The following is a 27,942-nucleotide window of genomic DNA, read 5'->3' as shown; positions in this document are numbered from 1 at the left end:
ACTGATACGATGATGTGCACATGATGATACAACACTCGTGATATACGAACAATCGCAAGTCCAGTGCGGTCCACATTGCAGCGCAAGAAAGAAAAAGAGAAATACTTCAGAGGCCGAGTTCTTCCAGGCAACAGGAGATATCGTCTTGTTCATAGAAGTCATCGTCCCCTGGAACCTGGGATCCTTGGTGGCAGGTTGCAGCATGTTTCCACCTAGAAACAGAAGTGAGTCGATTGCTCGCTGTGCTCGTACGTGTCCTACCAAAACAGTTCCTTGACCTAGTGACTATCATCAAGAAATGTCAAGAGAGCTCGTACTGGCTTCATACCTTCACCGCGCAATCTTTGATACTTTCGACGGGGACCCACTTCTTGCATTTATGACACCTTCCCTCAAGAATCTCGGATCGTTCGGTTTTGAGCGGGTGGAGGCGAGTAGTCGTCCTGTATGACAGTGGAGGTGAAAATGGACGTCCAGTTGTTGCTGACACTCCTAAAAAAAATACGAGAAACTCCAGTGGGTGAATAGTCATTCGAGCATCTCTTACCGTGCGCAAACTGCATATGGTAGCTGGAGAAAACGATAAGTGATATCATGAAGGAGAGATTGCGAGATTACGCTGTAAAGAGATGTTAGCATAATCGTATGGTTGGGAGGGAAAACTTAGTGACCACTTGAACGCAGAGAATTTCGTGGATAGCCATATTTTCTGTCCCCTGCCACCGCGCGAAGGGCTTTCGATGCAGATGGGACACAGGCCTATCTTGGACCTACCTGTGCCTTTAACAAAGCGGGGAGTGTACAAATCTCGTGGATCGCGGGGAGGGTTGTAGATACCACCAGGGTGTTTAAAACGATTGAAAAGGGAAGCTCTGCACACAATGAGCACCAAGTAGCAGGCAAGAAATCACTTACTCGTCAGCATCAAGTTGCAGAAATGAACTTATAGGATAACGTCGATAGAATAAAGAAAAATCCGAGCTGCGGGAAACCTCTGGAGGAAGGCGACGTTGTGATGATATGGCAAAGGATTGGGCCTCCTGAGTCTGAGAAGTAAGGCCGGTAGCAGTGGGACCGCCATAAGTATGTGCGCGTCTTGTCCGGCCTGAAGGCAGTTTCTCATCGTGGTTTTCCGGAAGGGGGTGCTTGCAACTCCGCACGGAAGCCACACGGCTAGCAGTACGAAGCGAGCGTCGAAAAGTAGATTCTAGCCCATGGTTGTCTTTCGAATGATCGGTAGTTGCATTCCGTCCAAAAATGGGTGAGCGCGTTGGAGAAACGCAAGACAAACCGCCAGGAACATTGTCACTAAAGGGGTGCTCGGGAGAAGAAAGGGGAGTAAGCGCAGAGAGACAGGAGACAGGAGACCAAGACCGTTCGCTAGCATGCATGGCAGGACTTTCCGGAGAGAAGGTACGAGGACCGGAGGAATATAAAGCAGGAAGCTTTTGCATCAGTGACCACGGACTTGCGACACAAGATCCTCCAGAAAACCGATGAGAAGAGTCTCCGCCTTCACGTGGGAATGCGTCATCAGACATCCTTCTAGCTATGGGAGAGATGTCGGTGTCGGAGCTTTGCCAGGATTGTGACAAGTTGAAATGTCGATCGAACGGCGTTCCTTCAGCATTATGAGTCGAAGGTGATAGGCAGCAGCTGGGCAGAGTAGGGATCTTGGGGAGGGGGCTCGGCGAAGAGGACAACTGTTGTTCAGCCCAGGATTCAGTGTAAGGCGCAGAATACACGCAAGATAGCTGCTGAAAGCCTGGCGAAGAAGACCACACGCCATAGCGGCGTAAAGGAGTAGATGGCATTGATATGAACCGAAAAAAACTTTCAGCTCGAGGGCGTTGAAAATCGATTTCTGGGCCTGAAACGGGAGGGGCAGAACCCATGGTGGAGAGTCGCATCGGTGTGGACACAAGGGGGGCATCGGAGCATGTAGTCATAGCGTCTGCGTGTTTGTCGCACTAGAATTGGAGTCGTACTGGACTTGTAGGAGGGTCACTCGGGGACACCTGGAGGCAATTGAAATTTAATAAAGCCATCGATTTCGCAGCACATTTCCGAAGTAAGATTTGTCAGTGAATTCAATTTGGCGATGCCAATGAATAAGTCAGGTCATCGCGATGATAATATTAAATTGACGGTACACACCAGGCGGTCAGATCGCAGTAGCTTGGTCACTACTGTCACTGTTAGTACTACAGATGAGCAAGACAAAGCGATATATGTCTATGGAAGTCAAAATCAAGTCAAACCTCAGTGAAATGCATGTCTAATTGTCCTCTAATACTTACGCGTTTCGGAGCTCGCGGAGTCCATAATTTAACACCGGCATGGCGGCAAGGTCACCACCAAAGCTCGCACTGCAGCTAGCGCATGCACATGCTTTCCAACAATGATTCTATTAGTTCTTCTGTATAGCTGTCTTCTCTTCCTATCTCTTCCGCCTCCAGCAAGCAGCTCGGCGTTGACTACTGCCATTGCAGCAAATGAGCGTTTATGTTTCTATGTTGATGCAGACAAAGCAGGAGAAAAGATTGGGGTGAGCACGACGTGTTCTTGTTTGCTGTGTTATATTGAATGTTCCCCAAGTTTTACTTTGCAGTACGTCATGCGGCATTGTGCCAGCTTATACTAACTAGAGCACACACTAGGTTCAAGCTGGAGGATCGTTCGACATAGACTTCGACGTCAAGGATCCAAATGAGAAGCTCATACTTGACGGTAAACGCGAAAGGCAAGGCGACTACGTTTTGACTGCCAACACCGTTGGAGAGTACTCGTTCTGCTTCGAGAATGACATGTCAACTCTCACGCAGAAGCTAGTTGACTTTGACATCATGGTGGAGAGCGAGCCTCGCAGGGAGGCACCTGCTAAGCCAGGACAAGTGGCGGATCACACCAGTGCACTGGAGGAGAGCACGTTCCGATTGAATTCGCTGCTCTTGAACATCAAGCGTACCCAAAAACAGTATGTTCAACTATTGACTCAGGATATCATCACGCATACTAACCTTGCTCCCTAAGTTTCCATACACGAGAGAACAGAGGGTTCTCCTTAGTTAAGTCGACACAAAAGTTAGTGAATCTTCTCACAGCTCTGCGACCCAGTCATTTACAAGCAATCTAGTCGCCTGTTCTGGTATATGGTTTTGGAGAGTTTAGGCATTGTGGGCATGGCCGTGTAAGTGCAATTCCGTGCGTAATTCGACAACAGCCTGACGATATTTCAGCTTTCAGGTATATATCCTTCAGACCTTCTTTACGAAGACAGGTCGTCGGTACAAAGTATAGCCTCGTGTACTGGCACCTGCATTTATATAACATCATCATTTTCCACCGTGATTCCCCACTGGGCCTCAAAGCAGCATCACGTTTGGTTGGCCCCACCTGCTTACTATAACAAATGACCCTGGGTCAGCTGTGCACTTAGTCGGATCGCACTGAGCCTCCTGATGTGAAGGATGGAAGTAACTATGCTACTATCAACAGACGAACTGCATCGATCTTCTCCATCATGACCCATCTCTCCAATCCTCTGCAAGGTTGAATGCAAGTGTGGCTGCTATATCTATAGATGATGCATGATGTTTGGATGATGTATTCATGAATTATACAGCTGTCACGCTTCTGCACACCTCACATTTTGGTTCGTCACGTGCTTGGATATGACGTCATGCCCCATTTGGAATATATCTCATTGATCGCGTTAGTCCTACCTTTCGTCATCTTTCTTCAATCACCTACGTATCTCTTCTGCACCAATCGTCATGGCATCTATTCTTACCAATGTTGCACAGGCTGCGCACTCTGCCGCCGCCACAGTGCTCAGTGCTGCCCAGATCGAGGCAGGCGAACTAATCTCCCAGAAGCCCGTCAAAGAGGAAGATCCTGAGCGCTCCATTACACTCGATCTCTCTGGGAAGAACATCATTGTATGTGCCCCCATGCCAATATTGTGCCAGGTGCTCATGTTATGACAGCTCGGCGTTCCCGGGGCGTTCACACCGCCATGCAGTTCTCAGGTCCCGCAGTACATCGCAGACTACGACAAGTTCAAAGCCAAGGGCGTGAACAATATCTATGTTGTTGCTGTAAATGACGCCTTCGTGGTAAAGTGAGCGTATATATGCACATCCAAGCGCATTTACTGACTTACCCACCCTATCCAGGGCCTGGAAAGAAAAACTTGCACCGCAGGGCACAGGTAGGAGCTACTATGCATAGTTATACCACAGGATCGTGTCTTTATCGCACTGTGCAGGTGTCCGTTTCATCGCGGATGATAAAGGAGAGTTTACTTCTGGCGTGGGACTCCTCTTCGACGCTTCTGGCCTTCTTGGTGCACCCAGATCGAAGGTTATCGCGTTGTTTTCTCTAGATTTTGTGTCGTACTGAATTTATTTCAGCGCTACGTCATCGTGGCTCAAGACGGGAAGGTCGACTTCCTCGCAGTGGAAGAACAGCCTGCGAATATCACTGTTACCGCTGCGAACCTTGTGCTCGCCCAGCTCTAAACTGTACCATGGACACAGAAGTATTATGAATCACTGCCTGTACAATATCTTACAAATACGCAGCGGATCGCATTCGCCATTTGATACATCTTATGTTGAAGACAAACAAGCCTGAAATTGTCTACAACGTGCCAGCCGAGCAGATCATCTGCGCCCAGGAACAAAAGTTTTGCGGATCAAATATACTTCTCATGCCAACCACCGTGGACAGAGTGGACGCGAATGAGAATGGATTCTCGGCACCCTGACGTCAACCCTCAACAAACTAAGTACTGGCACCCACTTAATTTTTGATAGAACGTGCTTCTGTACCATGTGATCCTCCACTGCTGTGCCAGTCCTGTGGAGTGTTACATACGATACGACCCTCATCGCGTATGCACAGCTCATGTTCAGTGATAAATTTGGCCATATACGCTATTTGCAGCTCAGGCACATCGCAGGACCTCGATGGCTCAAGTGTAGGAACCGCAAAAGCAAAACAACATAAGATGCCCATATTCCAATTTGCAAGTTTGTAGGATAGGAACAGCGAGAGACGACTACCGTCACGTGCCAGTGATACCGATGCCGAGGCCAAATTTATGCAGTGCCCTAGAGGGGCCTGCACTAGTGTGCAGCGGCCAGCCTGCTACATAGTGCGCAATTGGTCCATGCGCGGATTTGTGTACCACTGCGGTGCATGGTGCTCAGCACTGTTTCACTCGAACCGACTGCCGAACTGTTGAACAAAGTGCCTGTTCTAAGAATTGCTCCCATCATACCAGGAACTGCTAACGTTCTAGACGAGTCGTGAGTGTATTTGACCCGTTCTACTGCCTAATGATCTACTAGCAGCCTACGCCAATGAGAATCGCTCAATAATTGCAAACAATTGCTTCAGCCGATCAGAGTGGGCGGTGATGTGCAAGGTCTCTTTTCAAGATATCTGAGTCTGTGCTGAGCGCTATTACAATGGCATTACTCCAGCCTCAACATCGCCACAATTGGCCAGTGCATGCACCCAGGGTGCGCACTCGCGGAACATCTCGGTGATCACAGAACAATTCATGAAATTTCTCGCGTGGCAATTACCGAGACACATTTATGAAACTTCTCGACCAAAGGTGTTCCTGTTTCCTTTCTCCTTACCAAAGTTCTAATTAGAAGACGCGGGCGTCTCTTGATTGGTATCCTTAAGCAGCGCTGGAGGCCCTCTTAGGCTGGTCCTTGGAGCTTGTCATCTCCCAAAAGTTATGATCTTGCTGCTTCCTCAAGGCCTGGCGATATCTGTCTTCCTTCATGCACTCCTAGGTCGTGCGGAGGGTAACCGAAGCTTTTCCTGGGGTATAACGAATCACGTAAGCTTCGATTGTTCTTTCTCGTATGTTATTTTTTTCACTTCGATTAGGAATCCGAACGAGTGGACAGTCTGACCGTCTGTGATGACCTGTACATATCGCTTCCTTCGTTATTGGACGACTATAGCGATGTCGGACAGGCTCCGTACACCCTTCTTGCCTTTGAAGCGGGTGGGGCGCTGACTGCTACACAAATTCACGAAGATGGTTTGTGGCAGGTGACACACCCAGCAGGTTCGTACAGCCGGTTCTGTGTTCAAATAGATTACAGAGCAGCATTAATATAGGATCTCAATTACTCCTCGCTCTTGTTGACTCCTTGGGGAACTCAGGTGGGGTCCTCCCTACAGTCTTCACGGTTACATGTGGGCTTTTCTCCCGCAGATACCCCCAGAAACACACTGAGATATCTTCGCAGCAGGACTCTCGAACTGTCTTCCCACATCGGTGGTTACTCCGACGGTCACAACGAATGCCACTCATATTGAGCCTTGCGATTCCTGGCATTTGTCCATCTCAGGCGGAGTCCCACCGTACACTATTATACTCGCATCGCCCGGAGCCCCCTTTCTGCAGGAATTCACTGTGCCACAAGAATCCAGCGTTTCGTTTATTAATAGCGGCATAGCACTAAGAGGACCTACCATAGGTGCGTCGGAATCCTCGGCGACTGAGATTATTGATTGAGGGTAAGCCTGTGTAATTTGTTTCCCGTTACAGCTGCCGTGCGTGATTCGTGAGTGGTTTCATCTACCCTCATTGGATCCCACTAGTACTAACCTTGTCTCGTTCCAAAGGTCTGGTGTATTTGGACGTACGACCGACCTTGTAGAAGTCATCGATGCTAGTGGAGTGTCTTGTGATGTTGGGAATCGGGAGGAACGGGTGGGGAGAACGATCCTTACAGCACGATCAAGTGGCGGTGTAAAGATAAGCCATCAAGACACGATCATCGTTGCTGTGTGCGCATCAGTTGGTGGGACTATGATCCTTGCTACTCTGTGCTTTGCTGTGGTAAGGTTCCGACGCAGGAAGCGAGGTTTGATTGCAGGGCAAGATGCACGGCCCCGGCCGTTTGCGGACGCCAATCCCGCACCACGGGTGAATCCTTTGTCTGTCATAGACATATCCTGGCGGAATAACTCGGTGGCGTCTCCAACCGAGGCATCCTTCACACGTTCGCCCGTCGGTCCAAATTCTTCATCACATATCCATATGCGCCCGTTGCCTATCCCAACTGCCTCCCGCCAGCCATCCAATACATCTTTGCGTTCTCCCGAAGATTCCCGTTCACGACCTCCACGCAGGCCATCCAACTCGTCCATGCACATTGCCCAATCTCCCCTCGCGGGGCCCTCCTCGCGAATCCCCCGCCAGCAGCAGTCAAACTCTTCCATACGCTCTGCTAATAATAATCACCCTACAAATACTACACAGCGCTCTGGCACTGCACAGGAAGCCAAACGATCCAATCCCCGCTCTCCCTCTGAGGGGCACGAACGCATACTCCATCCTTCGCGTTCGACAGGGGACATTCCTCGTGACAGTACGCCACCACCTCCCCACAGGCAACACGAAACAATTCCCCGTTCGACATCAGACGTGCGCCACACGAACCACCTGCGGCATTACTACTCTGCATCAAACGTCTCTCATGCAGATCGTGTAGCGCCGGAGCCAGCTTACCAACATCGTGATGGAGGGGATCCACCGCCGCCGTACCATAAGCTCGAACCAGACAGGTAGCATATGGAGATGACAATAGAGATACATTAATTTCATCATTGGCCATGGGCATCGTGCTAAGACCATACGTTCTTTGGCTTCTAGACTCTCAAGAGTTTCGTCCTGCCGTTTCAGCTGCATCGATGAAGGTAATGTGGTGACGAAAACTGGTGTCATTTCCTTTTCGATTTTTTTTCGGGGTTATTACCCTTTTTTCCCTTTCTTTTACCTAACAGCAGCAGCCCTGCTTCTCACTTTCGATGTCTGTGTTGTAAGAATTTTAGGATCCTCCATCCTAAAGCACGACGGTGCACGATATGCGGAAAACCAAGTGTTGAGCTGATGGCTCACAGCCAACAGCCCTGGCAGGAGCCTGCCATCATATACGATACTGAAGCATGACATAAGTCATTTTCTGCTCCAACCCGAGGAGCTTAACTCGTGAAGTTCTATGCGGGACCCGAAGAGGCATTAAAGCGCATTGCTTAAGCCCGTGTCTATTTAGTGCGTCATGTTGATCAGGCAGGTTGCGGATCAACCACCCACGTACACTGTCAAAAAAAAAATCATCACCAGTAAGACTATGGGCATCTGTGGTGTGGCATTTCCACTAACTGCGATGAATTCCCTCTAGGCTATCATGAAGTTCACACTTCCTGCTGCCCTCGTGTTCGTTACTTCGGCACTCGCGACGTGCTCATATTCAGAAACGAGCTCACCCTTCAGCATTTTGTTAAGCTCACAACCGAATTGCGATGGCTCAACATTCGAGACGGATCAGGGATATAGTGAGCCATGCGCGTGCACGCCAGTCCCTTCAGAGTTGGTTGGCAATGTCAGCTCGATAGTCACCCAGACAAGCAGCACAGGTCAAGTGCTCTTGTTCTTGGACGTGCACTGTTCGGGCCCACCCAATTGTAAGTGCTGTCCTCCGGTAACTTGGCCGCGGACTTACATGCTATGTCAGCGACGCACTCTGGACAGTGGATGGATTCAGACGTGACAGGGCCATTGAAATACCTTCAAGCCTTCAGTTTCTGTGGAGGAGCCAGCACCCCTCAGTAATCATAGGTAGTCCTGCAGGACTCCGCTAAACCTTTACATGTCTTGTAGGTTTTCAAGGATGTTGAATTAGATTTAGTGATACATGCGTGAAAGCTACTGTGTCTGGGCACCGTAACCCCTGATGCTTTCTGCGAATGACCATGCAGTCTCGAGCTGCATCGAATCACTGATAGACACTCCTGCGCTAGAGATGGTGGCAATTTGGAACTGAAAAGAAGTCAGTTGACAATGTGATAACAACATCATTTTTGAAATGAACCTTGTTCAAACTTCGGGCATCCCTGTAGAATAGCACGCGCATACTATCCTCAAGGATTTTCCGTGCTTCTTCTTCAGTCAAGACGTCCTCCCTCCCTTCAACTGCCTTACGTAGCAGTGGTTGGGCGATGAAAGCGCCATACCCAGTAGCAAGTGTCGAGGCAGAATACGTCGTACCCAACAGATCAACGTACGACAAGAACCTTGAAAAGTAGTTGAGCCCTGCTCGAGAACGATGTAACACGTATTACCTCTTGCCGTCCTTGAATCCACCAATAAGCAGGGAATTCCAAAGCGGGTTCATCTTGGACCGACGGGCGTACATGACCTGAGACATGTACTCATGGATCTCGACAGGACCGAGTTCGTGTTCATCTTGCGCTGCTATCTCCTCGGTGGACAGCTCCTCAAGGATATATTGAATATACTGGAAGTCCGACATGTCGCCTCCTGCACCGATGACAGTATAGTTGCCGACTTGGTGCAGACGCTGTACATCCTTGAACCGAGCGAGGGAGCCGTATGATGCTGTTAAAGAATACATGAGCCTATGTACGGAATGACTGAAAGTGAAGATACCGAGATTGTCAGCGGCCATCATGACACCATCCTTGTACTTGATCGCCAACACGCTCGATCCAGTCACGATTGGTTGTCTATGTATCAAGTCAGATGGAAGCAAACGAGAGGGAATTGACAAGACTCACTGTGTTCGCTGTACGCCATCAGCGAAAGTATCCTTGGGACCATTGTTTGGTCTCTGGTGAATGGGGTATGTGGCATATGCATCAAAAGCGTCGTTTCTCTACAAGATCAGAATTCAGTGGTGTACTCTGGTTTCAACTCATGGCACTTACTGGACGACCCCAGTTAGTTGGAAAGTGGTCCATGGTGGAGTTGGTAGAGCAGGTTAATCGACGCGCAAGCTAGACGCGACACCGTTATGTCAGCAGTCCTAATAAGGCAAGTGGGCAATGAGAACTGATTCTCTGGACCTTGTCTGGACCGGCCAGCCAAAGCCAGCCAACGGTTCCCATCTATGATCACCACCAAGGTGGCAGGGCAGGTTATCTTTGATGCCAACTTGCCAACTTGCCACCTGCCACACCATTTACATCAGGCTCGGTCCGCTATTAAGCCGAGATATGGATTCTGGAGGGTCGATGGCTCTCATGACGCATGCATCCACGCATATCCTGATAGTCAACCGCCATGCAGACACATGGCACACCTTGCATGCCACCCGTTCGCTTGGCGCAAACGACTGATAGAAACCATCATGCAGAGCGGAAAACGCTCAATATTCACCCATCGTAAGTTAAGCGGAACACACATTACCGCGTTGACAAGCATTGTTTAAATGACATTGGCAGGCTCTTGGTGAATCGACCGTCACAAGACTTGCTTCCGCCCACCGACATTCAACCGGCGCCCATGCACGTTTATGATGCCCACTTTGCCAGAGTTCAATCAGGCGCGTATTTCTCGCAGAGTCATCGAAATAATGCTAGCAGTGAGCCACGAGTCACAAATTCTCCCCGCTGCTACTGAGAGGTACCTTCCTACCCTTAGGACAAAACACCATTATATCGACTCCACAGAGTTCATGTGACGAGTTGCTACAGGGTATAGTCAACATGAAACTCGATGATTTTTCTGTACATGAAGACGCAGAGACATGCGACGGATGTGGACGTATCTGGCCAGCTGATGAACTTCGAACCCATATTCCGAACTGCTCACGACGTGTTTCAAACCTTGGATTGTATGTGTAGGATGACTTTGTACCGACTAGCGCTCAGCGGTTGTGATCCGGGTTACTTATTGTCGTTAATAATAGGCTTCTCTGCTACGCTGCACTGAACTCAAATTAGTCCCTGTCGCCCAAGTCTATTTGACTAGATCAACATCGCGTTGAGTACACTGCTATTCCATCGTTGTTGGTGGTCGTGTGACAGTAGGCAACAGGTGCGTCATGTCGTGCTAGTACCTTTTTTGTTCGACTGGAATTCGACAAACTTCGAATTCTGAGAATGCCGACACGGTGTTTTACGTTTCGGCTCTCATGAGTAACATGACGTCACATACTTATTTCCTTTGTCGCTGGTGCGAACACAGTTGCATTTTCAAACTGACCGCCTCGCCTCGCCTCAAAGTGCCTCAAAGGTGCTTTGTATGAAACGTTGAGGTTAAGCCAGCATCTGGTGCCCAGCTACCAGATTCTTGACCGATTGTCAAAAAGTACGTGATTCTTCATTCCGGAATCTATCCTTCCAGATCGGATCAATTTCTTGTTGAAATTTTTGAAGGGTCGCGTTTCAATCATGCGAAGCATATAAAACCCTTTTTTCGGCTTAGCACACACTCCAGTCTCCTTCGCTCTACTACCAGTCCGGATCACCATCCACCCACACTCGTTCAACATGTTCAAGAAGTCCGCTCTTTTGATCCTCGCCACTGCTACTTTTGCAGTTGCTCTTCCCACCCCCGCCCTCCTCGGCGGTCTCTTCGGCATCTTCAGTCCCGGCAGCCGCCCCAGCGAGAACCCCCAACCCATCGGCTATCGCGACACCTTCGATGGTAACGACATCTATCGTGTGAGTACACAAGGTTATTCCCTTCCCTCCAGTTTCCCAAAACTGACGCCTCAAAGACTTCAGCTGTTCGTAGCACCATCCCCGTGGCGCCGCAAGGCTTTTCTCAGGCCGAAAGCAAGGTTAAGACACCCAACCTAAAGAGCCCAGTGCCTAGGGATGCCTACCCATCTCGAATGCAGTCTAGAGTCGAGGGCGTTGTCAAGGCTCTTGGTGCCAATGGTAAGTTGACCCGGGAGCGTCGCCTTCCATTTCCCCCAAGCTCACCCAGTCTTCATCCCCCAAAGGCTTGAAACTCCGTTCGTCTGCAACCAATGTTATTCCCACTGACCCGGAGAATGCCTCGTCTTCAAATGTTAAACCGCCATCTCTAGCTCGTCGCGCTGAGTCATGCTCCTCTGGCTACACCTTGGCCTACTGCCGGAGAGTCCTGAAGGCGGGCGACGATTTCATCCCGACACTGCTCGCAATGATGAAAGAGGACACTTCGGTTACTGGCCCAGTGGGCTTGTCCTGCGGCTCGGCTGCCAAGACCTCTGAATAGTGAGTTCTCTCCTTTCTATCCCTCTAAGTTGGTTGACATTGCTCGTTAGCTCCTACCCCCTGTGCTACAAGAAGATGGGAAATGGCGTGGCCCTGGATTGCCAGGAGGCCACTATCAACTCCCTCAATTAAATTATACATGCAGATGTTATGCTCATCCTCCAATAAGTCAACTGTAGTCTTTGGGCGTAGCATAGCGTCTGGATGTTCCTTACCACTACATTAGTATTTACTACGCCAATTTGCCACGGCCGAGTGATTCATAATTTCAGTACTTACTCATAATTCTTTGGTTTGGCTCAAACCTTCGGAGCTGTATCTCCACACGACCGGCCCTAAACTGACCCATAAGTAGATTTTGCATTCACAACCTCGAACTTTTCCAACTCATTCCGGACTCGCACTATTGTCCCCCTGTGATGCGACCTTCAAGGTCCTGGTTGCAGGAGTCTACCGCAAGTCCCAGACTGTCGAACGGCTCAGCTGGAGTGCGCCTTCGTACGTGGTACGGTCGCGAGACATTGAGGATGCTTTCCTTACCAGAGCTGCTACATACAACTTCCTTGACATTTCGGGCGTTATAGAAATCAACGATATCACTGGTATATATGGCATATATGTATTACGATTGTAGCAACTATTATCGATTTGCTCCCTCTGTTTTCCGTCTCGTCGATTCAGGATTCGGTACAAGTAGCTGTATCGATTAACGTTGCCCAGTGAAATCACGAAATCCTTGTCATTCCGCGGTTGAGTTCAGTGTGAGGAGCTATAGCAAACAACACTACTATATACTAAGTGTCATAGGAGGAAGAACAAAATCTAAGTCATGTCTACAGGGGTATAAGGAGGCATAGTTCCATTATCCATACTGACCTCGGATCCACGAGGATTACTCAGTGCAAGATGTCAAACGACAGCGAGTAGGGAGCAGGAAAACAAAGTCTAGTGTGAAATGAGCACCTTTGTTCTGCCTTGTTCGATCAATACCCTCACAGCGCAGACTGTATGTTTTTTGCAAGGCAGATGATTATCTCACCTGAGCTCAGGAACCATCATTTGGCGAAGAGTGATCAGCAGTCTACGAACCATTCTAACCGCAGGTAAAACACTGCGTACATACACCAAAGTACGTCTATGGACCTGTGTTGTGCCTGCAAACACAAGCCCAGAGACGCACCTTGGATCCGCAAGGTGAGCTCGAAAATGTGGGTCAGCGCAACAACATGGAGATAATATAACGAAGAAGAAGATGCGAATGATAACCATGCGATATATCGGTGAGGACGATGACGACGTTGAATCGAGCGCGCGAGTAAAAAATCGAATGTGCGGTGGTGGCGAGTACAGAAAGTAAGCGTCTTGCAGCAAATGACGGAGCGTCGCATGATCGGGTGCGAGTGGTGCGTAGTCCTTCAAGCGTAGAATCGTGGAACGGTGCTTGCGCAGAAAAGATCGAGATAAGAGGCGAACGGAGCGAGTGGCCAAGGGCGCGAACGAAACGGCACGCGTACGACGGAGACGAAGGAGGGGGACAGACAGTCAGGCATATACTTATTTCCAAACACTCACCTTTCACCTCGAGCTAATTACTACCCCCTCGCGAACGACAGCCTCAGGCTCACGCCTACTGCACATGACCCACGGCAGACTCGCGCGCGCTGTAACATGCACCAGGCGCGCTCCTGTGACCACCGCACGCGTCAGCCGTTCAGGCAAAAAAGAACTCACCGACCGCAGCAAGAATAGTAGTCAGCCACTATGAGAAATGACTCACAAGATGAGACATCAGTGGGAATCTAAGGAATCTCAGCGAACAATATGCACCGGAACACCGAAGCGTACTAGTCATGCTCCTTGAGAGTGAATGATGGGTCGATGACACTGCGGAAAGAACACTTTAGTTGGCGGGTAGTCACTAGACGAGCTAGCGACTGGTACATACCTGACGCCTTCATCGTGATGCAAGGGAGAGACAGGCGAATAATCATATGGTGGAAGAGGGATGGTACGTGCTAGGACAGTGTAAAAGGGGAAACAAGAACCAAGAAGAGGGCAGAGAGCGTGATGGGGGGGAAACAGAGATGGCGGGATTCTTATACACGGGCAATCAAGAGGCTGACGGTCGCCGTGACGCAATGATGTCATTGATACCTACCAGCATTCCAATCCCATCCAAGAGTCGCAGGCGGGCAAACGAATTGCCCCCCGCAGCTCGAATTCGAGCACACGGTGGTCGACCTGCAACTGGCCATGCCGGGAGGAAGGCAGTGAATCTGAGTGATTGCATCTATTGAAAATGTTCAGTCCATACTATAGAGATCGGCGACCTTTAAGTAGCTTCAGGTCATTTCGAATGCGAGCGTATCAGCCTAAGCGAAGTTCAGAGCTTCACATAGTACATGAGCCTGGCCCATTCTATTCAAGTTGATGGGCCAAAACAAGAAATGTCGCTTCTATCCTGTCTTACCAAATAGGTTCATTTGAAACTGTTCGTGTTCTCGGACTCGGAGCTCGAGGATTTCCCGCCCAGAGCACAACTGGCAGAGCATGATATCTGATCATGAGGCCTTCTGTAGGTGCTCACTTCAAGTTAATTTGCTGGCTCGCGTGGTCTCGATATTTGATCAAGCAGTCACACCACGCAGCACCACGCATGCCTGGACAGTTTGCGATTCCATTTTGCATTGCTCGAATACTATTTGGAGAATGATGACTGGTGAGTACTCCAGTGCGTGGCGATCATTTGAGTTTAGTTTACTAGCCTTCCGTTCTTCCTATCAAAGATGCACAATTCTCTCGGTCCCGGTAAAATGCTACACGTCATGATGATAAAGGCAGGCCGGGAAGACCTTACTTCCCTGGTTCCGTTAGACTCGGGAACAAGGATATGCTCACATTTTTACCATCATGCCACCCGGCTCAAGGGTAACAATCCCTTCCTAGGTTCGGGACACTCGGCCGATACACCACTGGCATACAGATCTCCTGATCGCCGAGTGAATTGTCATTCGCGAATCGAGCGCGGGACGATACGTTCCACACAGCAATTCCTCAAATTCGAAAGTGGTCTCATTTCGATCAGGTATTAAAGACGCTGTCTCCTTCACTCCCAAGAGTTCATCATTCCCTGCCCCAATTTCACCTTGCACATCAGCGTCAAAGTTCTATCCCACTCCTAGTACTCACACGTACACAATGTATGCAGCAGATATGCGGAACAAGTTTCTTGCAGTATTTGAACGTATCCGCGAAGAACTGGTTGTACATATGAAGTCCGAGAAGATGCCTGAGGACGCCATAGCGTGGTTCAACGAGGTAACTAGTTATGTGTTCCACTGAATACTATCAATGTTCACGACTTGGTGGGACTGCAATCAATATTGCCGCATCTCACTGGTATCTCCTTATGTCACTCCTTGTGGCGATTTGTCTTTTCGACACTTCCGTTCCACTAGAACCTCATCTACAATGTCCCTGGAGGTAAACTTAATCGCGGCATATCCGTCGTCGACACCGTCGCAATCCTTCTAAACCGCCCTCCAACTGAAGACGAATACTTCAAAGCTGCCCTCCTCGGATGGTGTATCGAGCTTGTATGTTCCCCATCCTCTTTTCTCCGCTATTTCCCTCATAGTCACTCCCCGATAGCTTCAAGCGTTCTTCCTCGTTTCCGATGACATGATGGATGGCTCCATCTCGCGCCGCGGCCAGCCCTGCTGGTACCGTGTCTCTGATGTCAAGGGTCTCGGAAAGGTACATAACGTCGCCGTCAACGACTCATGCATGCTTGAGGGCGCCATCTACCACATCCTCAAGAACCACTTCAGGTGTGAGAGCTATTATGTTGATTTGTTGGAATTGTTCCAGGAGGTGCACACGAAACCATTTCATTTCATCTCATAGGGCCTCTGACCCAATTACCCAGGTAACATACAAGACCGAAATGGGTCAGCTCGTCGACCAGATCACTGCCCCCGAAAGCAACGTCGACATACGCAAATACACCCTCCCCAAACATACTTTCATTGTACGGTACAAAACAGCCTACTACTCCTTCTATCTCAGTGTTGCGCTCGCCATGCGCATGTGCGGCGTCCCGGACGTATACGAGCTCGATGGAAAGACTGTCGAGCCGTACAAAGAAGCCGACCGCATCCTCATTCCCATGGGCGAGTTCTTCCAGGTGCAAGACGACTACCTCGACTATCACGGCACAGAGGCACAGATCGGGAAGATCGGCACGGACATCGTCGATGGTAAATGCTCCTGGTGCGTGTGCACTGCACTCACGTCTGGCACCGAAGTGCAGAAACAGCTCCTGTATGAGAACTACGGGAAGAGGGGTGCGAACCAGGCTGTGAAGGAGCAAGCTGTGAAGGACATGTACAACGACGAGCAAGGGCTGAACGTTCCCAAGCGCTACGATGAGTATTCGAAGAACACTGTGGCAGAGATTAATGCGATGATCGAGCTGGTACCGGAGCCTGGTGCTCAGGACGAGTTGAGGGGTGATAGGCTGAGGCGAGATGTGTTCCGGGCCTTCTTGAGTAAGATCATTGATCGTACGGCGTAGGATCACACGAGCATCGGAGGTGGGGGCCCAGTGGCGTACCTACGAATGTAACAGTATTGCTCAGTATTCGGTATTGCAACTTGGCTTGATCAGATGCGCCAGGTCCACACGACGAGAAGATATTCAACCAGTGAAACAGAGATAAGGAAAAGACTGGGAGGAACAAATGTTCGGGCGGACATTGTTACAAAACCCAAGGCCTGGCCTGCGCGAGCGCTAGCACTATGCCCATCTAATGACATCACTTTCACTCACTGGGGAAACGACTTTTTAGTCATATACGAAAAGAGTAGGATTAGCGCATGTACACGGACACAAACTGTACTCTAGAAATAGACTCAAAATGTATCAGACAAAGTATAGAAAGGTCTCCCAATCCGCACCAAACGAGCATACGGATTTCAGCGTGATACAGAGTGTGATTAGGCTACAGACATGCTATTACTTAGTCGGGTTTGAAGCTGATTAGATATGTTATCACGTCCGTTTAGAATATCAAAAATGGTGAAAACCCCCTCTGTTTAGGTTAGGATTACATGCTTCTATGGATCCGCCATACATCCCCCACATGCTAGGTCCTCCTTCTCGCTCTTCTGCCTGCTCTCCTCCCCTCCCATAGCGATGTGTGGTGTGCCCCAGAACGTGCAGAGAAGGCCCAGCGATCCTGGCAGCCAGTTAGGTCAGGAAACTCAAAGGCAGCAGCAACAACACAAACCATTTACGGGGCCACTTGTACTACCACCCAGTATGCAACCCCAGCTCTCCCCTCTCGAAAATAGTGGTGGGCTGCCATGGATAGATCCGTTCTTTAGTGCGGGACAACAGGGTGCAAGTCGTGAACCACAAGTCATGGTAAGTCCATTTGGATGCTCTAGTAGGGAACACCAAATACTCACCTAGATAGAACAACAACAGCCTGTATTTGTTTGGGCGTCAGGCACATGTGGGGTCAGCGTCATCATCATCATCATCTGGCCAAGGAACACCATATCAAGGGACATCATCAGCACAAGGGACATCGTACAACAGTGGGACTCACATGTTTCCATCAGCGAATCACCCTCACTCGCACCCCAGCCTCATCAAAGGGGTCTAACACCTGATTATCAGCCTTTGTTTAGCATTGCTGGAGGTTCTTACATGAATCAACCCTCACCTGATCCATCCGCGAACCTACATTCCACGGTTGCACAAGTCCTCTGAACTACTAGGCTGTGACCTCGATCGCTTGAGAGGCTTGCGCATTGAAATTTCAACAGTCTAGATAGAAATTAGTTGGGAGTAGTCTAGTTGTACAAATGACTTACTACGGGTCCTGGTCTTCTGCACTCGAAAGTAGTGTTGTTCCGGCCCGGCTTGGCTCAAAAGCCCCAGCTTTGGCCTGGCTGCAGACGGCCAGGGCTTTCAGAAATCATAGGCTGGGCCAAAGCCCTCAACCATGGCTTGGCCCTGGCCTGGCCTGGCCGGAGCCATGGCCCGAGTAGGAAAAATGAGCAGGTCAATGACATGAATGAATAATGGTAAATAAAACAAAAATCAATCAATATATATGTCATCCTCATCCTCCTCCAGTAGCAAGACATCCCAACCATCTTCTTCGTCATCACCCTCACTCGCCAGGTTTTCATAACCATCCAGTTCAATATCAAACTCGTCAGCTTCCTCAGTGGACGATGATGGACCAGGCAGGCGGAAGAGAAGGTCATGACGAATGGCACACTTGACACATTGCAGTGCCTCAACAATGTCACATTTGAGGCGATTACGACGCTTGCTGATGGTAATACCCCCCTGCAAGAAGGCACGTTCGCTCGAAACAGATGATGCCATGATGGACAAGTAATCCTGAGCGATGGAGGACCACACTGGTCCGTATCTGTGAGCATTCATCTATCAAAAAGTAAGCATCGGTAACGAGGAATGAGCTGGAATATAATATTATATACATACACCCCACCATGTGACTGTACTCATTCCAGATGGCAGTTTTGCCTCGACAGTGTTGATGTAGTGTTTGAAATCGGCATACCAGGGTCTGGAAGGATCAACATCGGCTGCTGATGCACCAAAACCAAGGTCATCGTCTTCGTCCTCACTCTGGGTCTCACAAATTAGTTTTTTGAGGCCATTAACTTTGCCTTTCTTGATAGATGCTTGCACCGGTATCGCTGATCTTCCCATTGCAAGATAGCGAGTTTTAAACTAAGTCCTGGATCAATAATACAAAATGAATTGCAACGTAATTGAACGTGCCTCTAGTTCCACACAGGCAAGGACCTCATCTTGCAGGTCTTCAGGCCAGTGTTTCTTAAAATATGCCATCTTGCCCATCGGATCAAGTACTGTACGGAAACATCAGTCGCACGCAGAACAGAATGAACAGGATGAGATGTACACGTAGCCATGATGTATGCTGGTGAGTCAGTTGTCTTTTCATAGTACTGGTCAATCTTTTGTGCAGCAGCATGGACTTCATACAGTTGAGCGAACTCTTCAAGCATTGTACCATTGTTAGCGGCATTGTCGCAAGTAATGTGGCCGAGCTATAAAAAAAATCCTATCAAACTACGAATCGTTTAGTCACAATAGCATACCTTATGTACAATACAAAGATGGTCCAGAATCTTGAAAAGAGTCCCACCAAGCCGCTTGCCATTGTGTGAATTGTTGACTTGCGTGAAGCCGAGTAGCGCACTTTCGCACTCCCATTGTGTAGCTGTCTTCGCTTCAATCCAATGACCTGTCACAGCGAAGTAAGCATCAACATTACCAGCCTGCCAGGCATCGCAGGTTGTGTTTATCATGCCGCTAACGGCATCACTATTGAGCTTCTCCTTGAGCCTCGTAAGATTATTCTTAAATATCCTCATAATCTCGGCTCGAGTCACCTTCCTGCCCAGGATCTTGACACCATGGGTTGCTCGGGCAGCAACGTCAATCATTTCCTTGAATTTTGGATGCTCGAATGCTTGAATAGGCTAGATAACACGAGTCAAATGATAATGTTACTGCAAGAGGGTGGGAGATATACCTGGTCAGTGGCGACAAGCCATTCAATAGCAGCCTGCTTGAACAAACCATCTGAGTACGGGACAATTCATTTGGCAACCTTTCGTTCAGTCAGATGGGAGGTAATGACACGTTGGTCATCTTCGGCCTTTTCCTTGCGACCCTTGACGTCACCAGGCAACATGGACTCGAAGGAGTTTTGCTCTGCCCACGTACGATATTTGCCCTATGTAACACGTCAATACAAAGATGGGTAGAGCACAACCGGTAACTCACTGCAAAGTTGGCCTCAGCGTGTCGACGAAGAGTAGTTGTTTCATTGATGAGTATGCATTGTTTTCTATCAGCTGATCAGTAGGTGAGTACGGCAAAGGATGAGCAGACTTACCGGCAAACCTTGCACTTGTGGTGCTTCTTGACTTTGCCCTTAGACCCAGCATGATCAAATGTAGCACCAAAAAATGCTTCAACATCAGCAGTTCTGAGCTCACGTGTTGACCCTGCGTCCACGATCAACTGGACGTCGATGTCAATGAGGATGCCATCCTCACCCACTGGCTCTGTGTCTGTTCTCACAGCGAGTTTGCAAGTTTTTTTTGCTAACGGTTAAATGTAAGTCAAATCAAATCATTGAGGGTAAAATAAACTTACGTTTCGGATTTGTGCGCGCATTTTCATGCTCATCGGATAGAACATCATCCAAAATTAGTTCAATGTGGGGGCGTTTGCCATTAGATGTAGATGCGGTGGGCTGGGTTGTTGCAGGCTCTAGCGATGGACCTGGGGTGGCAGTCCGTTGATTCTCGGTAGTAGACTTCACAGCCTCTGCGGCACGAAACTCGTTGATAGCTTTTGTCTGTGATGTGAGGGCCGCCTTCTCTGAGTGCTGGAGAAGTGTGGCTGTTGGTTTTGTCCGTCGTACGGGACGATGACGCTCATTGCCATCGATGGAGGCTGAGTCTGGGTTGATCATGTGAGGGCACTGGCAGTAGGCGGTAGGAAGTAGGGAGAGATGCACATACAATAACAGATCAGCAAACAATATAAGTTTGCACATGTACCGTGACAGCAACAGATCAGCAAACAATATAAGTTTGACAGACCATCAAGCCTCCGGACAACGACATAGTGCATCGAAGGACCTGTTCTGACACTGGAGTGAGTAATGTCGATGCTACAAAGTGCGTGATCAAAAGAAACATGGCAACTTACTCATCTGAAGGATGCAGAAATACTTTAATAGGCCCATCTCGACACCGGAGTGAAGAACGTCGAGTCCTCAAAGCGCAAGAACACGATTCTGACATGTGGGGATAACGCAGAAGCCAAAGACAAAAATAGACACGGCAACGACAACGCAACGTGTCTGGGGCGGTGCCGACCCTTGCCGACCACCCCTAAAAGCCACGGCCTGGGCTGGCGGCTCGGGCTTTGCAAAATGGTGGGCCAGGCCAAAGCCTTACACAGGCCGTGACTTTGGCCTGGCTAGGCCCGGCTCAATGGGGGCTGGCTTTGGCTGGCCCACGGCTCAAAGCCGTGCCATGCACATCACTACTCGAAAGTGGATTTGAAAGTTGTCAGTTGCGCAGGTAGCTTGAGCTTGATCGTGTTGCGTTCTGCCATCATGATAGCATGAAACGAGGACTTAGAGGAATTTTCAAAAATACTCACCTTCGCCCAAGTCTACCGTAAAAAGAGGTCGAAAGGATGGATTTACGGATCTGGTTAGTGGTGGGATAAGGAGTGTTTGAAGAGAATAAACAACGGTCGGGAAAGATGTGTTCGCGAAGTCTGAAAAGACTCTATTTACATTTGTCGCTTCACCAATACCATCGACACGTCTGCTTTGCGTTCGGTTAGTGTCTAAGTACGTTTTGAGTCTGTTTAGACCTGGTTTCTTCCTCCGTTTAGTGTCCGACTAAAAAGTCGTTTCCGCAGTGACTGCTTCACGTTTTTCTTTCTAATACGTCTGGCACATGGATGATTTCAAAGGCCTAATTCGAGGACATAACATGATTCTTATCAATTGATTATCACGTAGCTGGGCTGAAACTCGTTAGTCCCTGGAGCTCTGTTTCGACCAAATGGTCACCATGACGTTATCCCGGCATGATCGCTGGTGTGCTTCTTCGGATCACTCAGATCCCCAACTTGGAGCTCATACACAGCAGAGTGCTCGGCCACCAGCGTTGAGATTTTGATTTCACCGACCACCCGCGATGTCCAACTCAAAGGAGGCAGGTTCGTATCCTTCTCGCTGGCGCAAATTTCTCCAGAAAATTGAGGTACCCACCGACCCTGGAGTGCCCAACACCCTATGGCTCAACCGCGACCTCATCCCCATGCCCAAAGAGCGCCGCACCTACAAGATATGGTCCTACTTTATCTACTGGTGCATTTCTGGTCTCTGCATTTCTGCGTATACTGCTGGCAGCACACTACTCGCATACGGCCTAGACGCGCAACAGGCTATCGTGACCCTTGTTGTTGGAGGTCTCATTGTTGGGGTGCTGTGTGTCGCATGCGGGTGGATGGGAGAGAGGTGGGGACGCTATGATCACGGGACAAGTTCCATCGATATGCTGACAGCATTAAAGACATCACATAGGCTTCACCGTGGCGTGCAGGTTCAGCTGGGGCATGCGGTGAGTATACAATAACTTACACCACAATATGCTGATTCTTCTTGCAGAGGCGCCTACTTCCCTGTTATCATTCGTGTGTTTGTGTGAGTGACACACCAAACCTGTTGGGGTCCACTGTTTGATTTCACAATTCTAGTACCATCTTGTGAGTCTTGAGTTTCTTCTTCATGTGCCGAAGAGCAGATGTGTGCATTTGAAGCTGGGATGGGCTTCAGGCCTACTGGGGTGGACAAGGTAACTCATTTTCTACTCGTATTCTCCGTTCCATTGATGATAAACTACGCTATTTCGTGCAGCTGTTGCCGTACGTCCCCGAGTTCTCGTGCATGCTCACTATATTTCATGCGTCTGAATAGGTAACCATTGGCGCCATCATCCCTGGTGTGTAACCTTCCTTTTAGATCGAACAGTGCTTATTTTATATTATTTTAGGATTCGCCCACATGTGAGGAGTCTCGGCTCGTTAAATTATATGTTCTTTTGCGACTCACGCGTGGTGACCTAGGAAACAGACGTTGGCAGGAGGAACCCTGCTGACCAAGGACCTCATAGGCATAATGTCTGATACACCCTCTCGTTACGAACTCATTAAATCTGACATGTCGTACGCAGCATTTACTACGTTCTCTTCATCACAGTCATGCGCATTCCTCCTGAGCGGCTCCAGAAACCTTTCATCGTCTCGTCTGTCATGTTCGGCAGCACGTAAGCACAACCACTATTCTGACTTCACACATGCACCGCACTTACGCTGCAGTCCAGCCTGATTGGACTTCTTGCCTGGGCAGTCTCAAATACACATTCTGGTGGCCCCTTGTTTCGGGAGCCAGCCAGTCCCGTCCACGGTGGCACGGGATGGTAAGACCAGGAACTGAGATACAGGTTACATATTTTGATAAATAATGCGATAGGGCCATGTTATTCGGTATCACGGCAATTCTCGGTTCATGGTACGAGACTGCACCTTCGTCCCTTGTACACACACCTAATATATGCTATGCTGGAAAGGGGTGGCGGTACCCTCGGACAAAGCGACTGGACGCGCTATGCCAACCGGCCATGTTTGTCCAGCGCCCATCATATGCTTGTTCATCAGACTAACAAGTTCCTTCAGATGCGCCCACGTTATCTCAGTTCGTCGCCGCGTACATCCACAACCCCATATTCACCTTGGCTTAATCTGACTAATGACTCCCAGCCCATTTTGTATCATTGTGTGTGCCACGATCGGCATCGTCGTCACGTCATGTGCACAAGAAATTGTAGGAAGCCTGATTTGGGAGCCTTTCCTGCTTCTTGCGACTCTGCAGGATTACTAGTGAGTGGGAGGATCATCCACTGGGGCAGGGCTCAACTTATCCCTTCAGTAATGACTCCTCCAGAGGTAAGCACGATCTCGCGGTAAGTGTGGATGCTCAATCCTCCGTTGGACAGTTCGCGCCGCTATGTACGTAACACATACATGTGCTCTGGTTCCTTCTCTGACTACATTTCAGTTTCTTTGCCGGACTCGGATGTGTATGCGCCCAGCTTGGCATTAGCATTGTTCTCAACTCTGTGAGCGCCGGAATGGATCTCTCGTATGTCCTTACTCCCATCTCTTAACGTCAGTGCCTAACACACGGCTAGGGGTATCGTACCGTACGTAACATGTGTCTTTTGCTCGAAACACAGATAAACGTGCATTCTTCCGCAGCCGCTATATTAACATCAGACGCGGCGCTTACCTACTTGCCATCTTGGGACTGGCTTCGAACCCTTGGCAATATCTGTCAAATGCTTCAACTTTCCTGACCGTGATCTCTGGCTTCGGAATATTTTGTACGTTTTGAAAGTTTTAGCCATCCCGTTCCATCACCCATAAACTATATCAATGTAGTTGCTCCATTTACTGGGATCCTTCTCGCCGACTACTTTGTAGTAAGAAAGTGCGTGCTCAAGCTCGAGGACTGCTACATCGGCGACGAGCGCTCTATATACTGGTGTGTAAACATCAAAAGGCATCTTCCTCCTCTCACTCTTCCCAAGGTACCACAACGGCATCCACTGGCGTGCCCCACTTGCCTGGGTGCTCGGCGTCTTCCCAACCATGCCCGGGCTCATCATGACAACCCGAAACGCGACTGCATGGAATGCATGGGTGCGCGTTTTCCATATTGCATTCTTCGTGGGTAGGTTTACCGCCTTAAAACATGTTTGAATAATTATTGAAATTCGGTGATCACGCAGGTCTTGCGATCTCGTTCGTCGCTTTCTCGGTGATTTGCTGGGTCTCGCCCCCCGGGAATGTGGGTATTGGGGTCTCGTATCATGAGGAAGGTGATTCTGATGTGGAGGTGGGTAAGGCAGAGATCGAGGAGGAGAAGGAAGCAGTGTAGGACTGGCGGTGATGGTTATTCTGAAGGATCCGCTATCTTATGATTCTCATAGACAAAATGTTGCTCATGTTGATTTACGATAAGGTGTTTAAATATTTAAGACCGAAATGGTGGTGCTACAAGTTGACAAGACCGTCAGTTGGGCTTTACAATGACGAGAACTCCTGCAAGCGACTTACGCTCTCAGATGGGTCGCCTAACTGTGCGTGGTCGGTTGTTTGAACACGTATTAGAAGTATTACATGATTTGGCAAGAAAGATTATCGGCTTAGGCTTAACGATTCGCATTCTTGCTGGCGATAGGGACGAATCGCTGGAGTTTTATAGTCAAGCAAGTCCGTCCAAATGGCGCTAATTGACCAGTGAAAGTGGTTCATAATATTCTGCAGCCATCGCAGGGTAGAGACAAAGCAGATATATGTATCGTGCACATCCCTAGAGATTAAGCAGTGCAATTTTCCGCCATTCCGGTCATCCTTACATCTTGGACCTACTCGATCATGAGTCCATATCAGTAACACTCATGGAAATTGAAATACGCACGCCCTCACAGCAGAGTGTGGTCGTTGAATTACCACATTCACTCACGTTGAGAACCATTGAGTATCCCGCACCTTGAAGGCACCTTCGTTCTAAGTAACATCAAGCCTAGGTCAAATTAGTTCATGTATTCCTTCGGAGCTAGAATCCGAAAACGCACATAATCACGACTGGCAGCCGCACAACACACCGGGAACCCTGAAGCGCAGCCTCCCACATCGTGGGCGACGATTACAATGTCAGGTTCAGGAGCCGGTGTAGCAATCACGGAGACAAAATATAGTGGCAGTTCGCTCACTGGAGAACATCTACCGAGCTGTGCAAAGAAGTGTAATACCATCTTATCAGTCAAACTTCTCAAATTCGAGCTCCATTGTGACACCACCCTGGGTTTGACGTAAATACCCTTCAACCAACCTCTATCCAAGAGCTTTTCTTTCAGTGCGCATCGCCAATGAAGTTTAAGAAAGAAAAATAGAGATTAAAAATCCCAGGAAAAACACAAAGCAGACCGCCAGTGCATTAAGAGGGAATCGAACCCCCGGCGGGTCGATGGCAACGACCCAGGTTACCACTACCCCATTAATGCTTGTTCTATTTGCACCTCGGCGGCCGGTATGTCACACCCAGGGCCAATCATGGCACGCAGAGCTTAAACAAGGTGTGGCTGAGAACACATACAACGCTCATCTGAATCGTAGACGTAGGATAACGTGATCTGAGAGTGAAGACTGCAATCGGTCGAGTAGCGTAGGGAGGTGACTAACCAAGATTGAACCAAACGTAGGCGCATTCACCAGCAATAGCAGTCAACGATAGCTTCTGGAATCTGGAAGGTGAAGATAGCCTGCCTGGAGCGGGAAGGTGCTTGGTACTTACCGTCTCTTACCATATACCAAGATTGGGTATTTCCCATCATCGCATGAGCCAACGTGGTTTTTCAGAGCATGTAGGACCCTGCGAGAAACGGCTTTTGTGGGACTAGTTAGGGCGTTTTACACGGCTTTTAGAGCATGAACCTATCATCTATGCACCCGATTTGGCAAGTGCAAACAGCACCTCACCATCGTGCCGCCCAGCAGAGCACTTACATCTTTCGTCAACAATGTCGTACGGGGCTTACACTCGCTCGCCGTCTCCTGCGTTTTCACAGACATCAGAACAACAAGATGATACCTCAGCAGACGAAACACCCGATGTTCAACCGAGCGTGAGCCAAACAGGCTCTCCGGGGCCTACAGCTGCTGAGCATGTGGAGGCAGCGGGGTCTGACACGATGACATGCCTCTGGGACGACTGCGGCATCGTCTTCAGCCACCTCCCCAGCCTCATAGAGCATATTCATTCCAGTACGTCCATGTCCAGATGTCCTTGAAACTAAATATTAATATATTACTGTAGCGCACATTGGCGTGCACAAGTCGAACTACACTTGTGAGTGGGCGACATGCAACCGCCGCGGACTCGCACAAACCTCGCGATTCGCCCTTATATCCCATATCCGCTCGCATACCGGAGAGAAGCCGTTCATTTGCTCTCGACCAGGTGAGTGGCGTGTCCTCCGTTCATATCCTCTTCTTCTTCTGCTTTGTTCCCTACCCCATATAAAGTAAAAGAAAGTCATCGGTCTCCGTCCTCCCCCTTTGTACTTCACCTCCCCACCCCAACTTTCATCCCCCCTGTTCGCACTAATTCCGTTTGCCTTTGTCTCCACCTACTCAAATACTTCCAGAATGCGACAAGTCCTTCACCCGCTCCGACGCACTAGCAAAGCACATGCGACTACAACATAACATGCCTCCACCCCCTTCCGGCCGGGGCGCCTCAGGGGTACGCAAACGCAAGCGATCCCAGTCTCCCTCCCACCCCCAAACCAACGCACCTGTCCCCGAACAATCTGCATTCAATACCTTCAAACTCGAACCTCATACGCCTTCTGAGCTCGACAACGGTATCGGGGGTGGAGGGGATTACTTTTCAGCCCTCACGCGCGAGGAAGATGACGATGAAGACGATGGGGAGGATGATGGACTTCCACCGCATTTGCAGAGGCTTATGGACCCCAGGACTGGCCTGATAATGGGTCGCACTCCTGCGCTCGTCATGTATATAATCCAGAAAGCAAAAATGCGCTATGCGCTCGAAACTCATGCAGCGCTCATCGAGGAACTTAGGTGTGATGAATCGTTCGGAATAATTCTCGCGCGTTAATATTGTCTAATTAGGATCACGAGGGCACAGGCGAAGGAAGAAAAGACAAAGAAAGAGGCAATGCTGGATGACTTGATCAAGTCTGTCTTTGGGTACGTTTGTCCCTGCCTGTCTGCTGCCCGGTAGTTTAATGTGTTCCATTCAGAGAAGAAGCAACTGCGACCGTCTCACAAGTTCATCCCCCGTCCCACCCAGCACACCAGATCCCACGGCTAACGCAAGCGCATCATGCGCCAGCCTCGTATCCACCGCAGCATGTGCATTGAGACTCTAGTACACTACACCTCTCCTGTATTATCGTTCTGCTCTCTTGCTTTATTGTTATTGTGATTTTGAAATCGCTGTGTTATTCAAGCTCGAACTCGATTATTATGACTGTGGCAAGTTTTCATGTCCCATGATTCTAACTGACTGTTTCCCCCTCAATTCCAGACTATTCACTTAAAAACCTGCAGGGCAGAACCCCTTCATCCTCAGGCACGTCACGCCATTCTCCTTTTCTGGTGTAACCAGCGACATTGTACTTATCGCATTG

The 27,942-nt window shown here is 49.2% G+C and overlaps 13 protein-coding genes and 1 non-coding gene across 14 annotated transcripts; 10 read left to right on the top strand and 4 right to left on the bottom strand.

The window, feature by feature from the left end:
• Positions 1-106: 106 nt before the first annotated feature.
• EDB91DRAFT_1046091 (uncharacterized protein) lies at positions 107-532 on the bottom strand (the record flags this gene model as incomplete). Its single annotated transcript, XM_041313233.1, has 3 exons — positions 107-212; positions 262-278; positions 329-532. The coding sequence occupies 3 exons, from the start codon at positions 530-532 to the stop codon at positions 107-109; spliced, it is 327 nt and encodes a 108-aa protein (XP_041181948.1).
• EDB91DRAFT_1108566 (uncharacterized protein) lies at positions 337-2,264 on the bottom strand. Its single transcript, XM_041317563.1, has 4 exons — positions 2,158-2,264; positions 916-2,018; positions 548-872; positions 337-492 (listed from the first exon to the last, which is right to left on the bottom strand). The coding sequence occupies exons 2-3, from the start codon at positions 1,947-1,949 to the stop codon at positions 593-595; spliced, it is 1,314 nt and encodes a 437-aa protein (XP_041181947.1). The 5' UTR covers positions 1,950-2,018; positions 2,158-2,264; the 3' UTR covers positions 337-492; positions 548-592.
• A 126-nt stretch (positions 2,265-2,390) lies between these two features.
• EDB91DRAFT_1108565 (emp24/gp25L/p24 family/GOLD-domain-containing protein) lies at positions 2,391-3,712 on the top strand. The gene is made up of 5 exons (XM_041317562.1): positions 2,391-2,548; positions 2,661-2,977; positions 3,034-3,084; positions 3,137-3,190; positions 3,240-3,712. Exons 1-5 carry the CDS (start codon positions 2,402-2,404, stop codon positions 3,298-3,300), a joined length of 630 nt encoding a protein of 209 aa, XP_041181946.1. The 5' UTR covers positions 2,391-2,401; the 3' UTR covers positions 3,301-3,712.
• Positions 3,713-4,932, top strand: EDB91DRAFT_1108561 (Redoxin-domain-containing protein). The gene is made up of 5 exons (XM_041317561.1): positions 3,713-3,941; positions 3,990-4,123; positions 4,179-4,213; positions 4,271-4,365; positions 4,416-4,932. Exons 1-5 carry the CDS (start codon positions 3,777-3,779, stop codon positions 4,521-4,523), a joined length of 537 nt encoding a protein of 178 aa, XP_041181945.1. The 5' UTR covers positions 3,713-3,776; the 3' UTR covers positions 4,524-4,932.
• A 722-nt stretch (positions 4,933-5,654) lies between these two features.
• EDB91DRAFT_1108553 (uncharacterized protein) lies at positions 5,655-7,714 on the top strand. The gene is made up of 6 exons (XM_041317560.1): positions 5,655-5,863; positions 5,914-6,097; positions 6,151-6,228; positions 6,282-6,512; positions 6,584-6,599; positions 6,661-7,714. Exons 1-6 carry the CDS (start codon positions 5,759-5,761, stop codon positions 7,607-7,609), a joined length of 1,563 nt encoding a protein of 520 aa, XP_041181944.1. The 5' UTR covers positions 5,655-5,758; the 3' UTR covers positions 7,610-7,714.
• A 383-nt stretch (positions 7,715-8,097) lies between these two features.
• Positions 8,098-8,906, top strand: EDB91DRAFT_699484 (uncharacterized protein). The gene is made up of 3 exons (XM_041328141.1): positions 8,098-8,163; positions 8,223-8,505; positions 8,556-8,906. Exons 2-3 carry the CDS (start codon positions 8,229-8,231, stop codon positions 8,651-8,653), a joined length of 375 nt encoding a protein of 124 aa, XP_041181943.1. The 5' UTR covers positions 8,098-8,163; positions 8,223-8,228; the 3' UTR covers positions 8,654-8,906.
• On the bottom strand, positions 8,697-9,984 carry EDB91DRAFT_1108549 (proteasome endopeptidase complex beta subunit). Its single transcript, XM_041317559.1, is given in 7 exon segments — positions 8,697-8,860; positions 8,913-9,114; positions 9,163-9,567; positions 9,619-9,716; positions 9,769-9,837; positions 9,907-9,943; positions 9,957-9,984. 5 exon segments carry the CDS (start codon positions 9,799-9,801, stop codon positions 8,747-8,749), a joined length of 852 nt encoding a protein of 283 aa, XP_041181942.1. The 5' UTR covers positions 9,802-9,837; positions 9,907-9,943; positions 9,957-9,984; the 3' UTR covers positions 8,697-8,746.
• On the top strand, positions 9,915-11,101 carry EDB91DRAFT_699700 (uncharacterized protein). The gene is made up of 5 exons (XM_041328142.1): positions 9,915-10,228; positions 10,285-10,424; positions 10,484-10,676; positions 10,752-10,879; positions 11,030-11,101. The coding sequence occupies exons 1-4, from the start codon at positions 9,951-9,953 to the stop codon at positions 10,783-10,785; spliced, it is 645 nt and encodes a 214-aa protein (XP_041181941.1). The 5' UTR covers positions 9,915-9,950; the 3' UTR covers positions 10,786-10,879; positions 11,030-11,101.
• A 233-nt stretch (positions 11,102-11,334) lies between these two features.
• On the top strand, positions 11,335-12,180 carry EDB91DRAFT_1244208 (uncharacterized protein; the record flags this gene model as incomplete). Its single annotated transcript, XM_041322393.1, has 4 exons — positions 11,335-11,508; positions 11,565-11,727; positions 11,793-12,048; positions 12,099-12,180. 4 exons carry the CDS (start codon positions 11,335-11,337, stop codon positions 12,178-12,180), a joined length of 675 nt encoding a protein of 224 aa, XP_041181940.1.
• Positions 12,181-15,261: 3,081 nt separating this feature from the next.
• Positions 15,262-16,624, top strand: EDB91DRAFT_1046135 (farnesyl-pyrophosphate synthetase; the record flags this gene model as incomplete). The annotated part of the gene is made up of 4 exons (XM_041313243.1): positions 15,262-15,366; positions 15,507-15,644; positions 15,700-15,921; positions 15,977-16,624. 4 exons carry the CDS (start codon positions 15,262-15,264, stop codon positions 16,622-16,624), a joined length of 1,113 nt encoding a protein of 370 aa, XP_041181939.1.
• A 621-nt stretch (positions 16,625-17,245) lies between these two features.
• On the top strand, positions 17,246-17,827 carry EDB91DRAFT_1078635 (uncharacterized protein; the record flags this gene model as incomplete). The annotated part of the gene is made up of 2 exons (XM_041315048.1): positions 17,246-17,476; positions 17,525-17,827. The coding sequence occupies 2 exons, from the start codon at positions 17,246-17,248 to the stop codon at positions 17,825-17,827; spliced, it is 534 nt and encodes a 177-aa protein (XP_041181938.1).
• A 3,718-nt stretch (positions 17,828-21,545) lies between these two features.
• On the top strand, positions 21,546-24,853 carry EDB91DRAFT_1108529 (permease for cytosine/purines, uracil, thiamine, allantoin-domain-containing protein). The gene is made up of 23 exons (XM_041317558.1): positions 21,546-22,175; positions 22,231-22,278; positions 22,326-22,361; positions 22,415-22,423; positions 22,478-22,512; positions 22,575-22,582; positions 22,635-22,659; positions 22,711-22,723; positions 22,784-22,837; positions 22,891-22,983; positions 23,041-23,136; positions 23,190-23,228; positions 23,287-23,339; positions 23,393-23,423; positions 23,477-23,596; positions 23,646-23,662; positions 23,713-23,725; positions 23,775-23,858; positions 23,908-23,919; positions 23,975-24,099; positions 24,158-24,260; positions 24,307-24,449; positions 24,508-24,853. Exons 1-23 carry the CDS (start codon positions 21,853-21,855, stop codon positions 24,654-24,656), a joined length of 1,629 nt encoding a protein of 542 aa, XP_041181937.1. The 5' UTR covers positions 21,546-21,852; the 3' UTR covers positions 24,657-24,853.
• An 861-nt stretch (positions 24,854-25,714) lies between these two features.
• Positions 25,715-25,785, bottom strand: EDB91DRAFT_t38. The gene has a single exon. It is a non-coding gene; the product is annotated as a tRNA-Gly (tRNA).
• Positions 25,786-26,230: 445 nt separating this feature from the next.
• Positions 26,231-27,745, top strand: EDB91DRAFT_1108498 (uncharacterized protein). The gene is made up of 5 exons (XM_041317557.1): positions 26,231-26,545; positions 26,598-26,741; positions 26,929-27,370; positions 27,422-27,499; positions 27,553-27,745. Exons 1-5 carry the CDS (start codon positions 26,302-26,304, stop codon positions 27,671-27,673), a joined length of 1,029 nt encoding a protein of 342 aa, XP_041181936.1. The 5' UTR covers positions 26,231-26,301; the 3' UTR covers positions 27,674-27,745.
• Positions 27,746-27,942: the final 197 nt, after the last annotated feature.

Source organism: Suillus paluster (genome assembly GCF_016628075.1).
Source record: "Suillus paluster strain FC165 chromosome Unknown EDB91scaffold_6, whole genome shotgun sequence".
Lineage (NCBI taxonomy): Eukaryota > Fungi > Basidiomycota > Agaricomycetes > Boletales > Suillaceae > Suillus > Suillus paluster.
The sequence above is the reverse complement of the archived record's forward strand: the minus strand, read 5'-3'. Positions and strand labels throughout refer to the sequence as shown.

Excerpts from the sequence above, each read along its gene's own strand:
- EDB91DRAFT_1108566 (XM_041317563.1), bottom strand. The coding sequence starts at position 1,949 with ATGACTACATGCTCCGATGCCCCCCTTGTGTCCACACCGATGCGACTC. Across the intron at positions 873-915 it reads CTGCAACTTGATGCTGACGA|AGCTTCCCTTTTCAATCGTT; the intron begins GTAAGTGATTTC and ends CATTGTGTGCAG.
- EDB91DRAFT_1108565 (XM_041317562.1), top strand. The coding sequence starts at position 2,402 with ATGATTCTATTAGTTCTTCTGTATAGCTGTCTTCTCTTCCTATCTCTT. Across the intron at positions 2,978-3,033 it reads ATCAAGCGTACCCAAAAACA|TTTCCATACACGAGAGAACA; the intron begins GTATGTTCAACT and ends TTGCTCCCTAAG. Across the intron at positions 3,085-3,136 it reads TTAGTTAAGTCGACACAAAA|TCGCCTGTTCTGGTATATGG; the intron begins GTTAGTGAATCT and ends CAAGCAATCTAG.
- EDB91DRAFT_1108561 (XM_041317561.1), top strand. The coding sequence starts at position 3,777 with ATGGCATCTATTCTTACCAATGTTGCACAGGCTGCGCACTCTGCCGCC. Across the intron at positions 3,942-3,989 it reads TCTCTGGGAAGAACATCATT|CTCGGCGTTCCCGGGGCGTT; the intron begins GTATGTGCCCCC and ends ATGTTATGACAG. Across the intron at positions 4,366-4,415 it reads TTGGTGCACCCAGATCGAAG|CGCTACGTCATCGTGGCTCA; the intron begins GTTATCGCGTTG and ends AATTTATTTCAG.
- EDB91DRAFT_1108553 (XM_041317560.1), top strand. The coding sequence starts at position 5,759 with ATGATCTTGCTGCTTCCTCAAGGCCTGGCGATATCTGTCTTCCTTCAT. Across the intron at positions 5,864-5,913 it reads CCTGGGGTATAACGAATCAC|GAATCCGAACGAGTGGACAG; the intron begins GTAAGCTTCGAT and ends CACTTCGATTAG. Across the intron at positions 6,229-6,281 it reads TACAGTCTTCACGGTTACAT|CAGGACTCTCGAACTGTCTT; the intron begins GTGGGCTTTTCT and ends ATATCTTCGCAG.
- EDB91DRAFT_699484 (XM_041328141.1), top strand. The coding sequence starts at position 8,229 with ATGAAGTTCACACTTCCTGCTGCCCTCGTGTTCGTTACTTCGGCACTC. Across the intron at positions 8,506-8,555 it reads CTGTTCGGGCCCACCCAATT|CGACGCACTCTGGACAGTGG; the intron begins GTAAGTGCTGTC and ends ATGCTATGTCAG.
- EDB91DRAFT_1108549 (XM_041317559.1), bottom strand. The coding sequence starts at position 9,801 with ATGGACCACTTTCCAACTAACTGGGGTCGTCCA. Across the intron at positions 9,717-9,768 it reads CAACTAACTGGGGTCGTCCA|AGAAACGACGCTTTTGATGC; the intron begins GTAAGTGCCATG and ends CTGATCTTGTAG. Across the intron at positions 9,115-9,162 it reads GGATTCAAGGACGGCAAGAG|GTTCTTGTCGTACGTTGATC; the intron begins GTAATACGTGTT and ends CTACTTTTCAAG.
- EDB91DRAFT_699700 (XM_041328142.1), top strand. The coding sequence starts at position 9,951 with ATGATCACCACCAAGGTGGCAGGGCAGGTTATCTTTGATGCCAACTTG. Across the intron at positions 10,229-10,284 it reads TCAATATTCACCCATCGTAA|GCTCTTGGTGAATCGACCGT; the intron begins GTTAAGCGGAAC and ends TGACATTGGCAG. Across the intron at positions 10,425-10,483 it reads TCATCGAAATAATGCTAGCA|GACAAAACACCATTATATCG; the intron begins GTGAGCCACGAG and ends TCCTACCCTTAG.
- EDB91DRAFT_1108529 (XM_041317558.1), top strand. The coding sequence starts at position 21,853 with ATGTCCAACTCAAAGGAGGCAGGTTCGTATCCTTCTCGCTGGCGCAAA. Across the intron at positions 22,984-23,040 it reads TCTGTCATGTTCGGCAGCAC|CCTGATTGGACTTCTTGCCT; the intron begins GTAAGCACAACC and ends GCTGCAGTCCAG. Across the intron at positions 24,450-24,507 it reads CCATATTGCATTCTTCGTGG|GTCTTGCGATCTCGTTCGTC; the intron begins GTAGGTTTACCG and ends GTGATCACGCAG.
- EDB91DRAFT_1108498 (XM_041317557.1), top strand. The coding sequence starts at position 26,302 with ATGTCGTACGGGGCTTACACTCGCTCGCCGTCTCCTGCGTTTTCACAG. Across the intron at positions 26,742-26,928 it reads GTTCATTTGCTCTCGACCAG|AATGCGACAAGTCCTTCACC; the intron begins GTGAGTGGCGTG and ends AAATACTTCCAG. Across the intron at positions 27,371-27,421 it reads GCGCTCATCGAGGAACTTAG|GATCACGAGGGCACAGGCGA; the intron begins GTGTGATGAATC and ends TTGTCTAATTAG.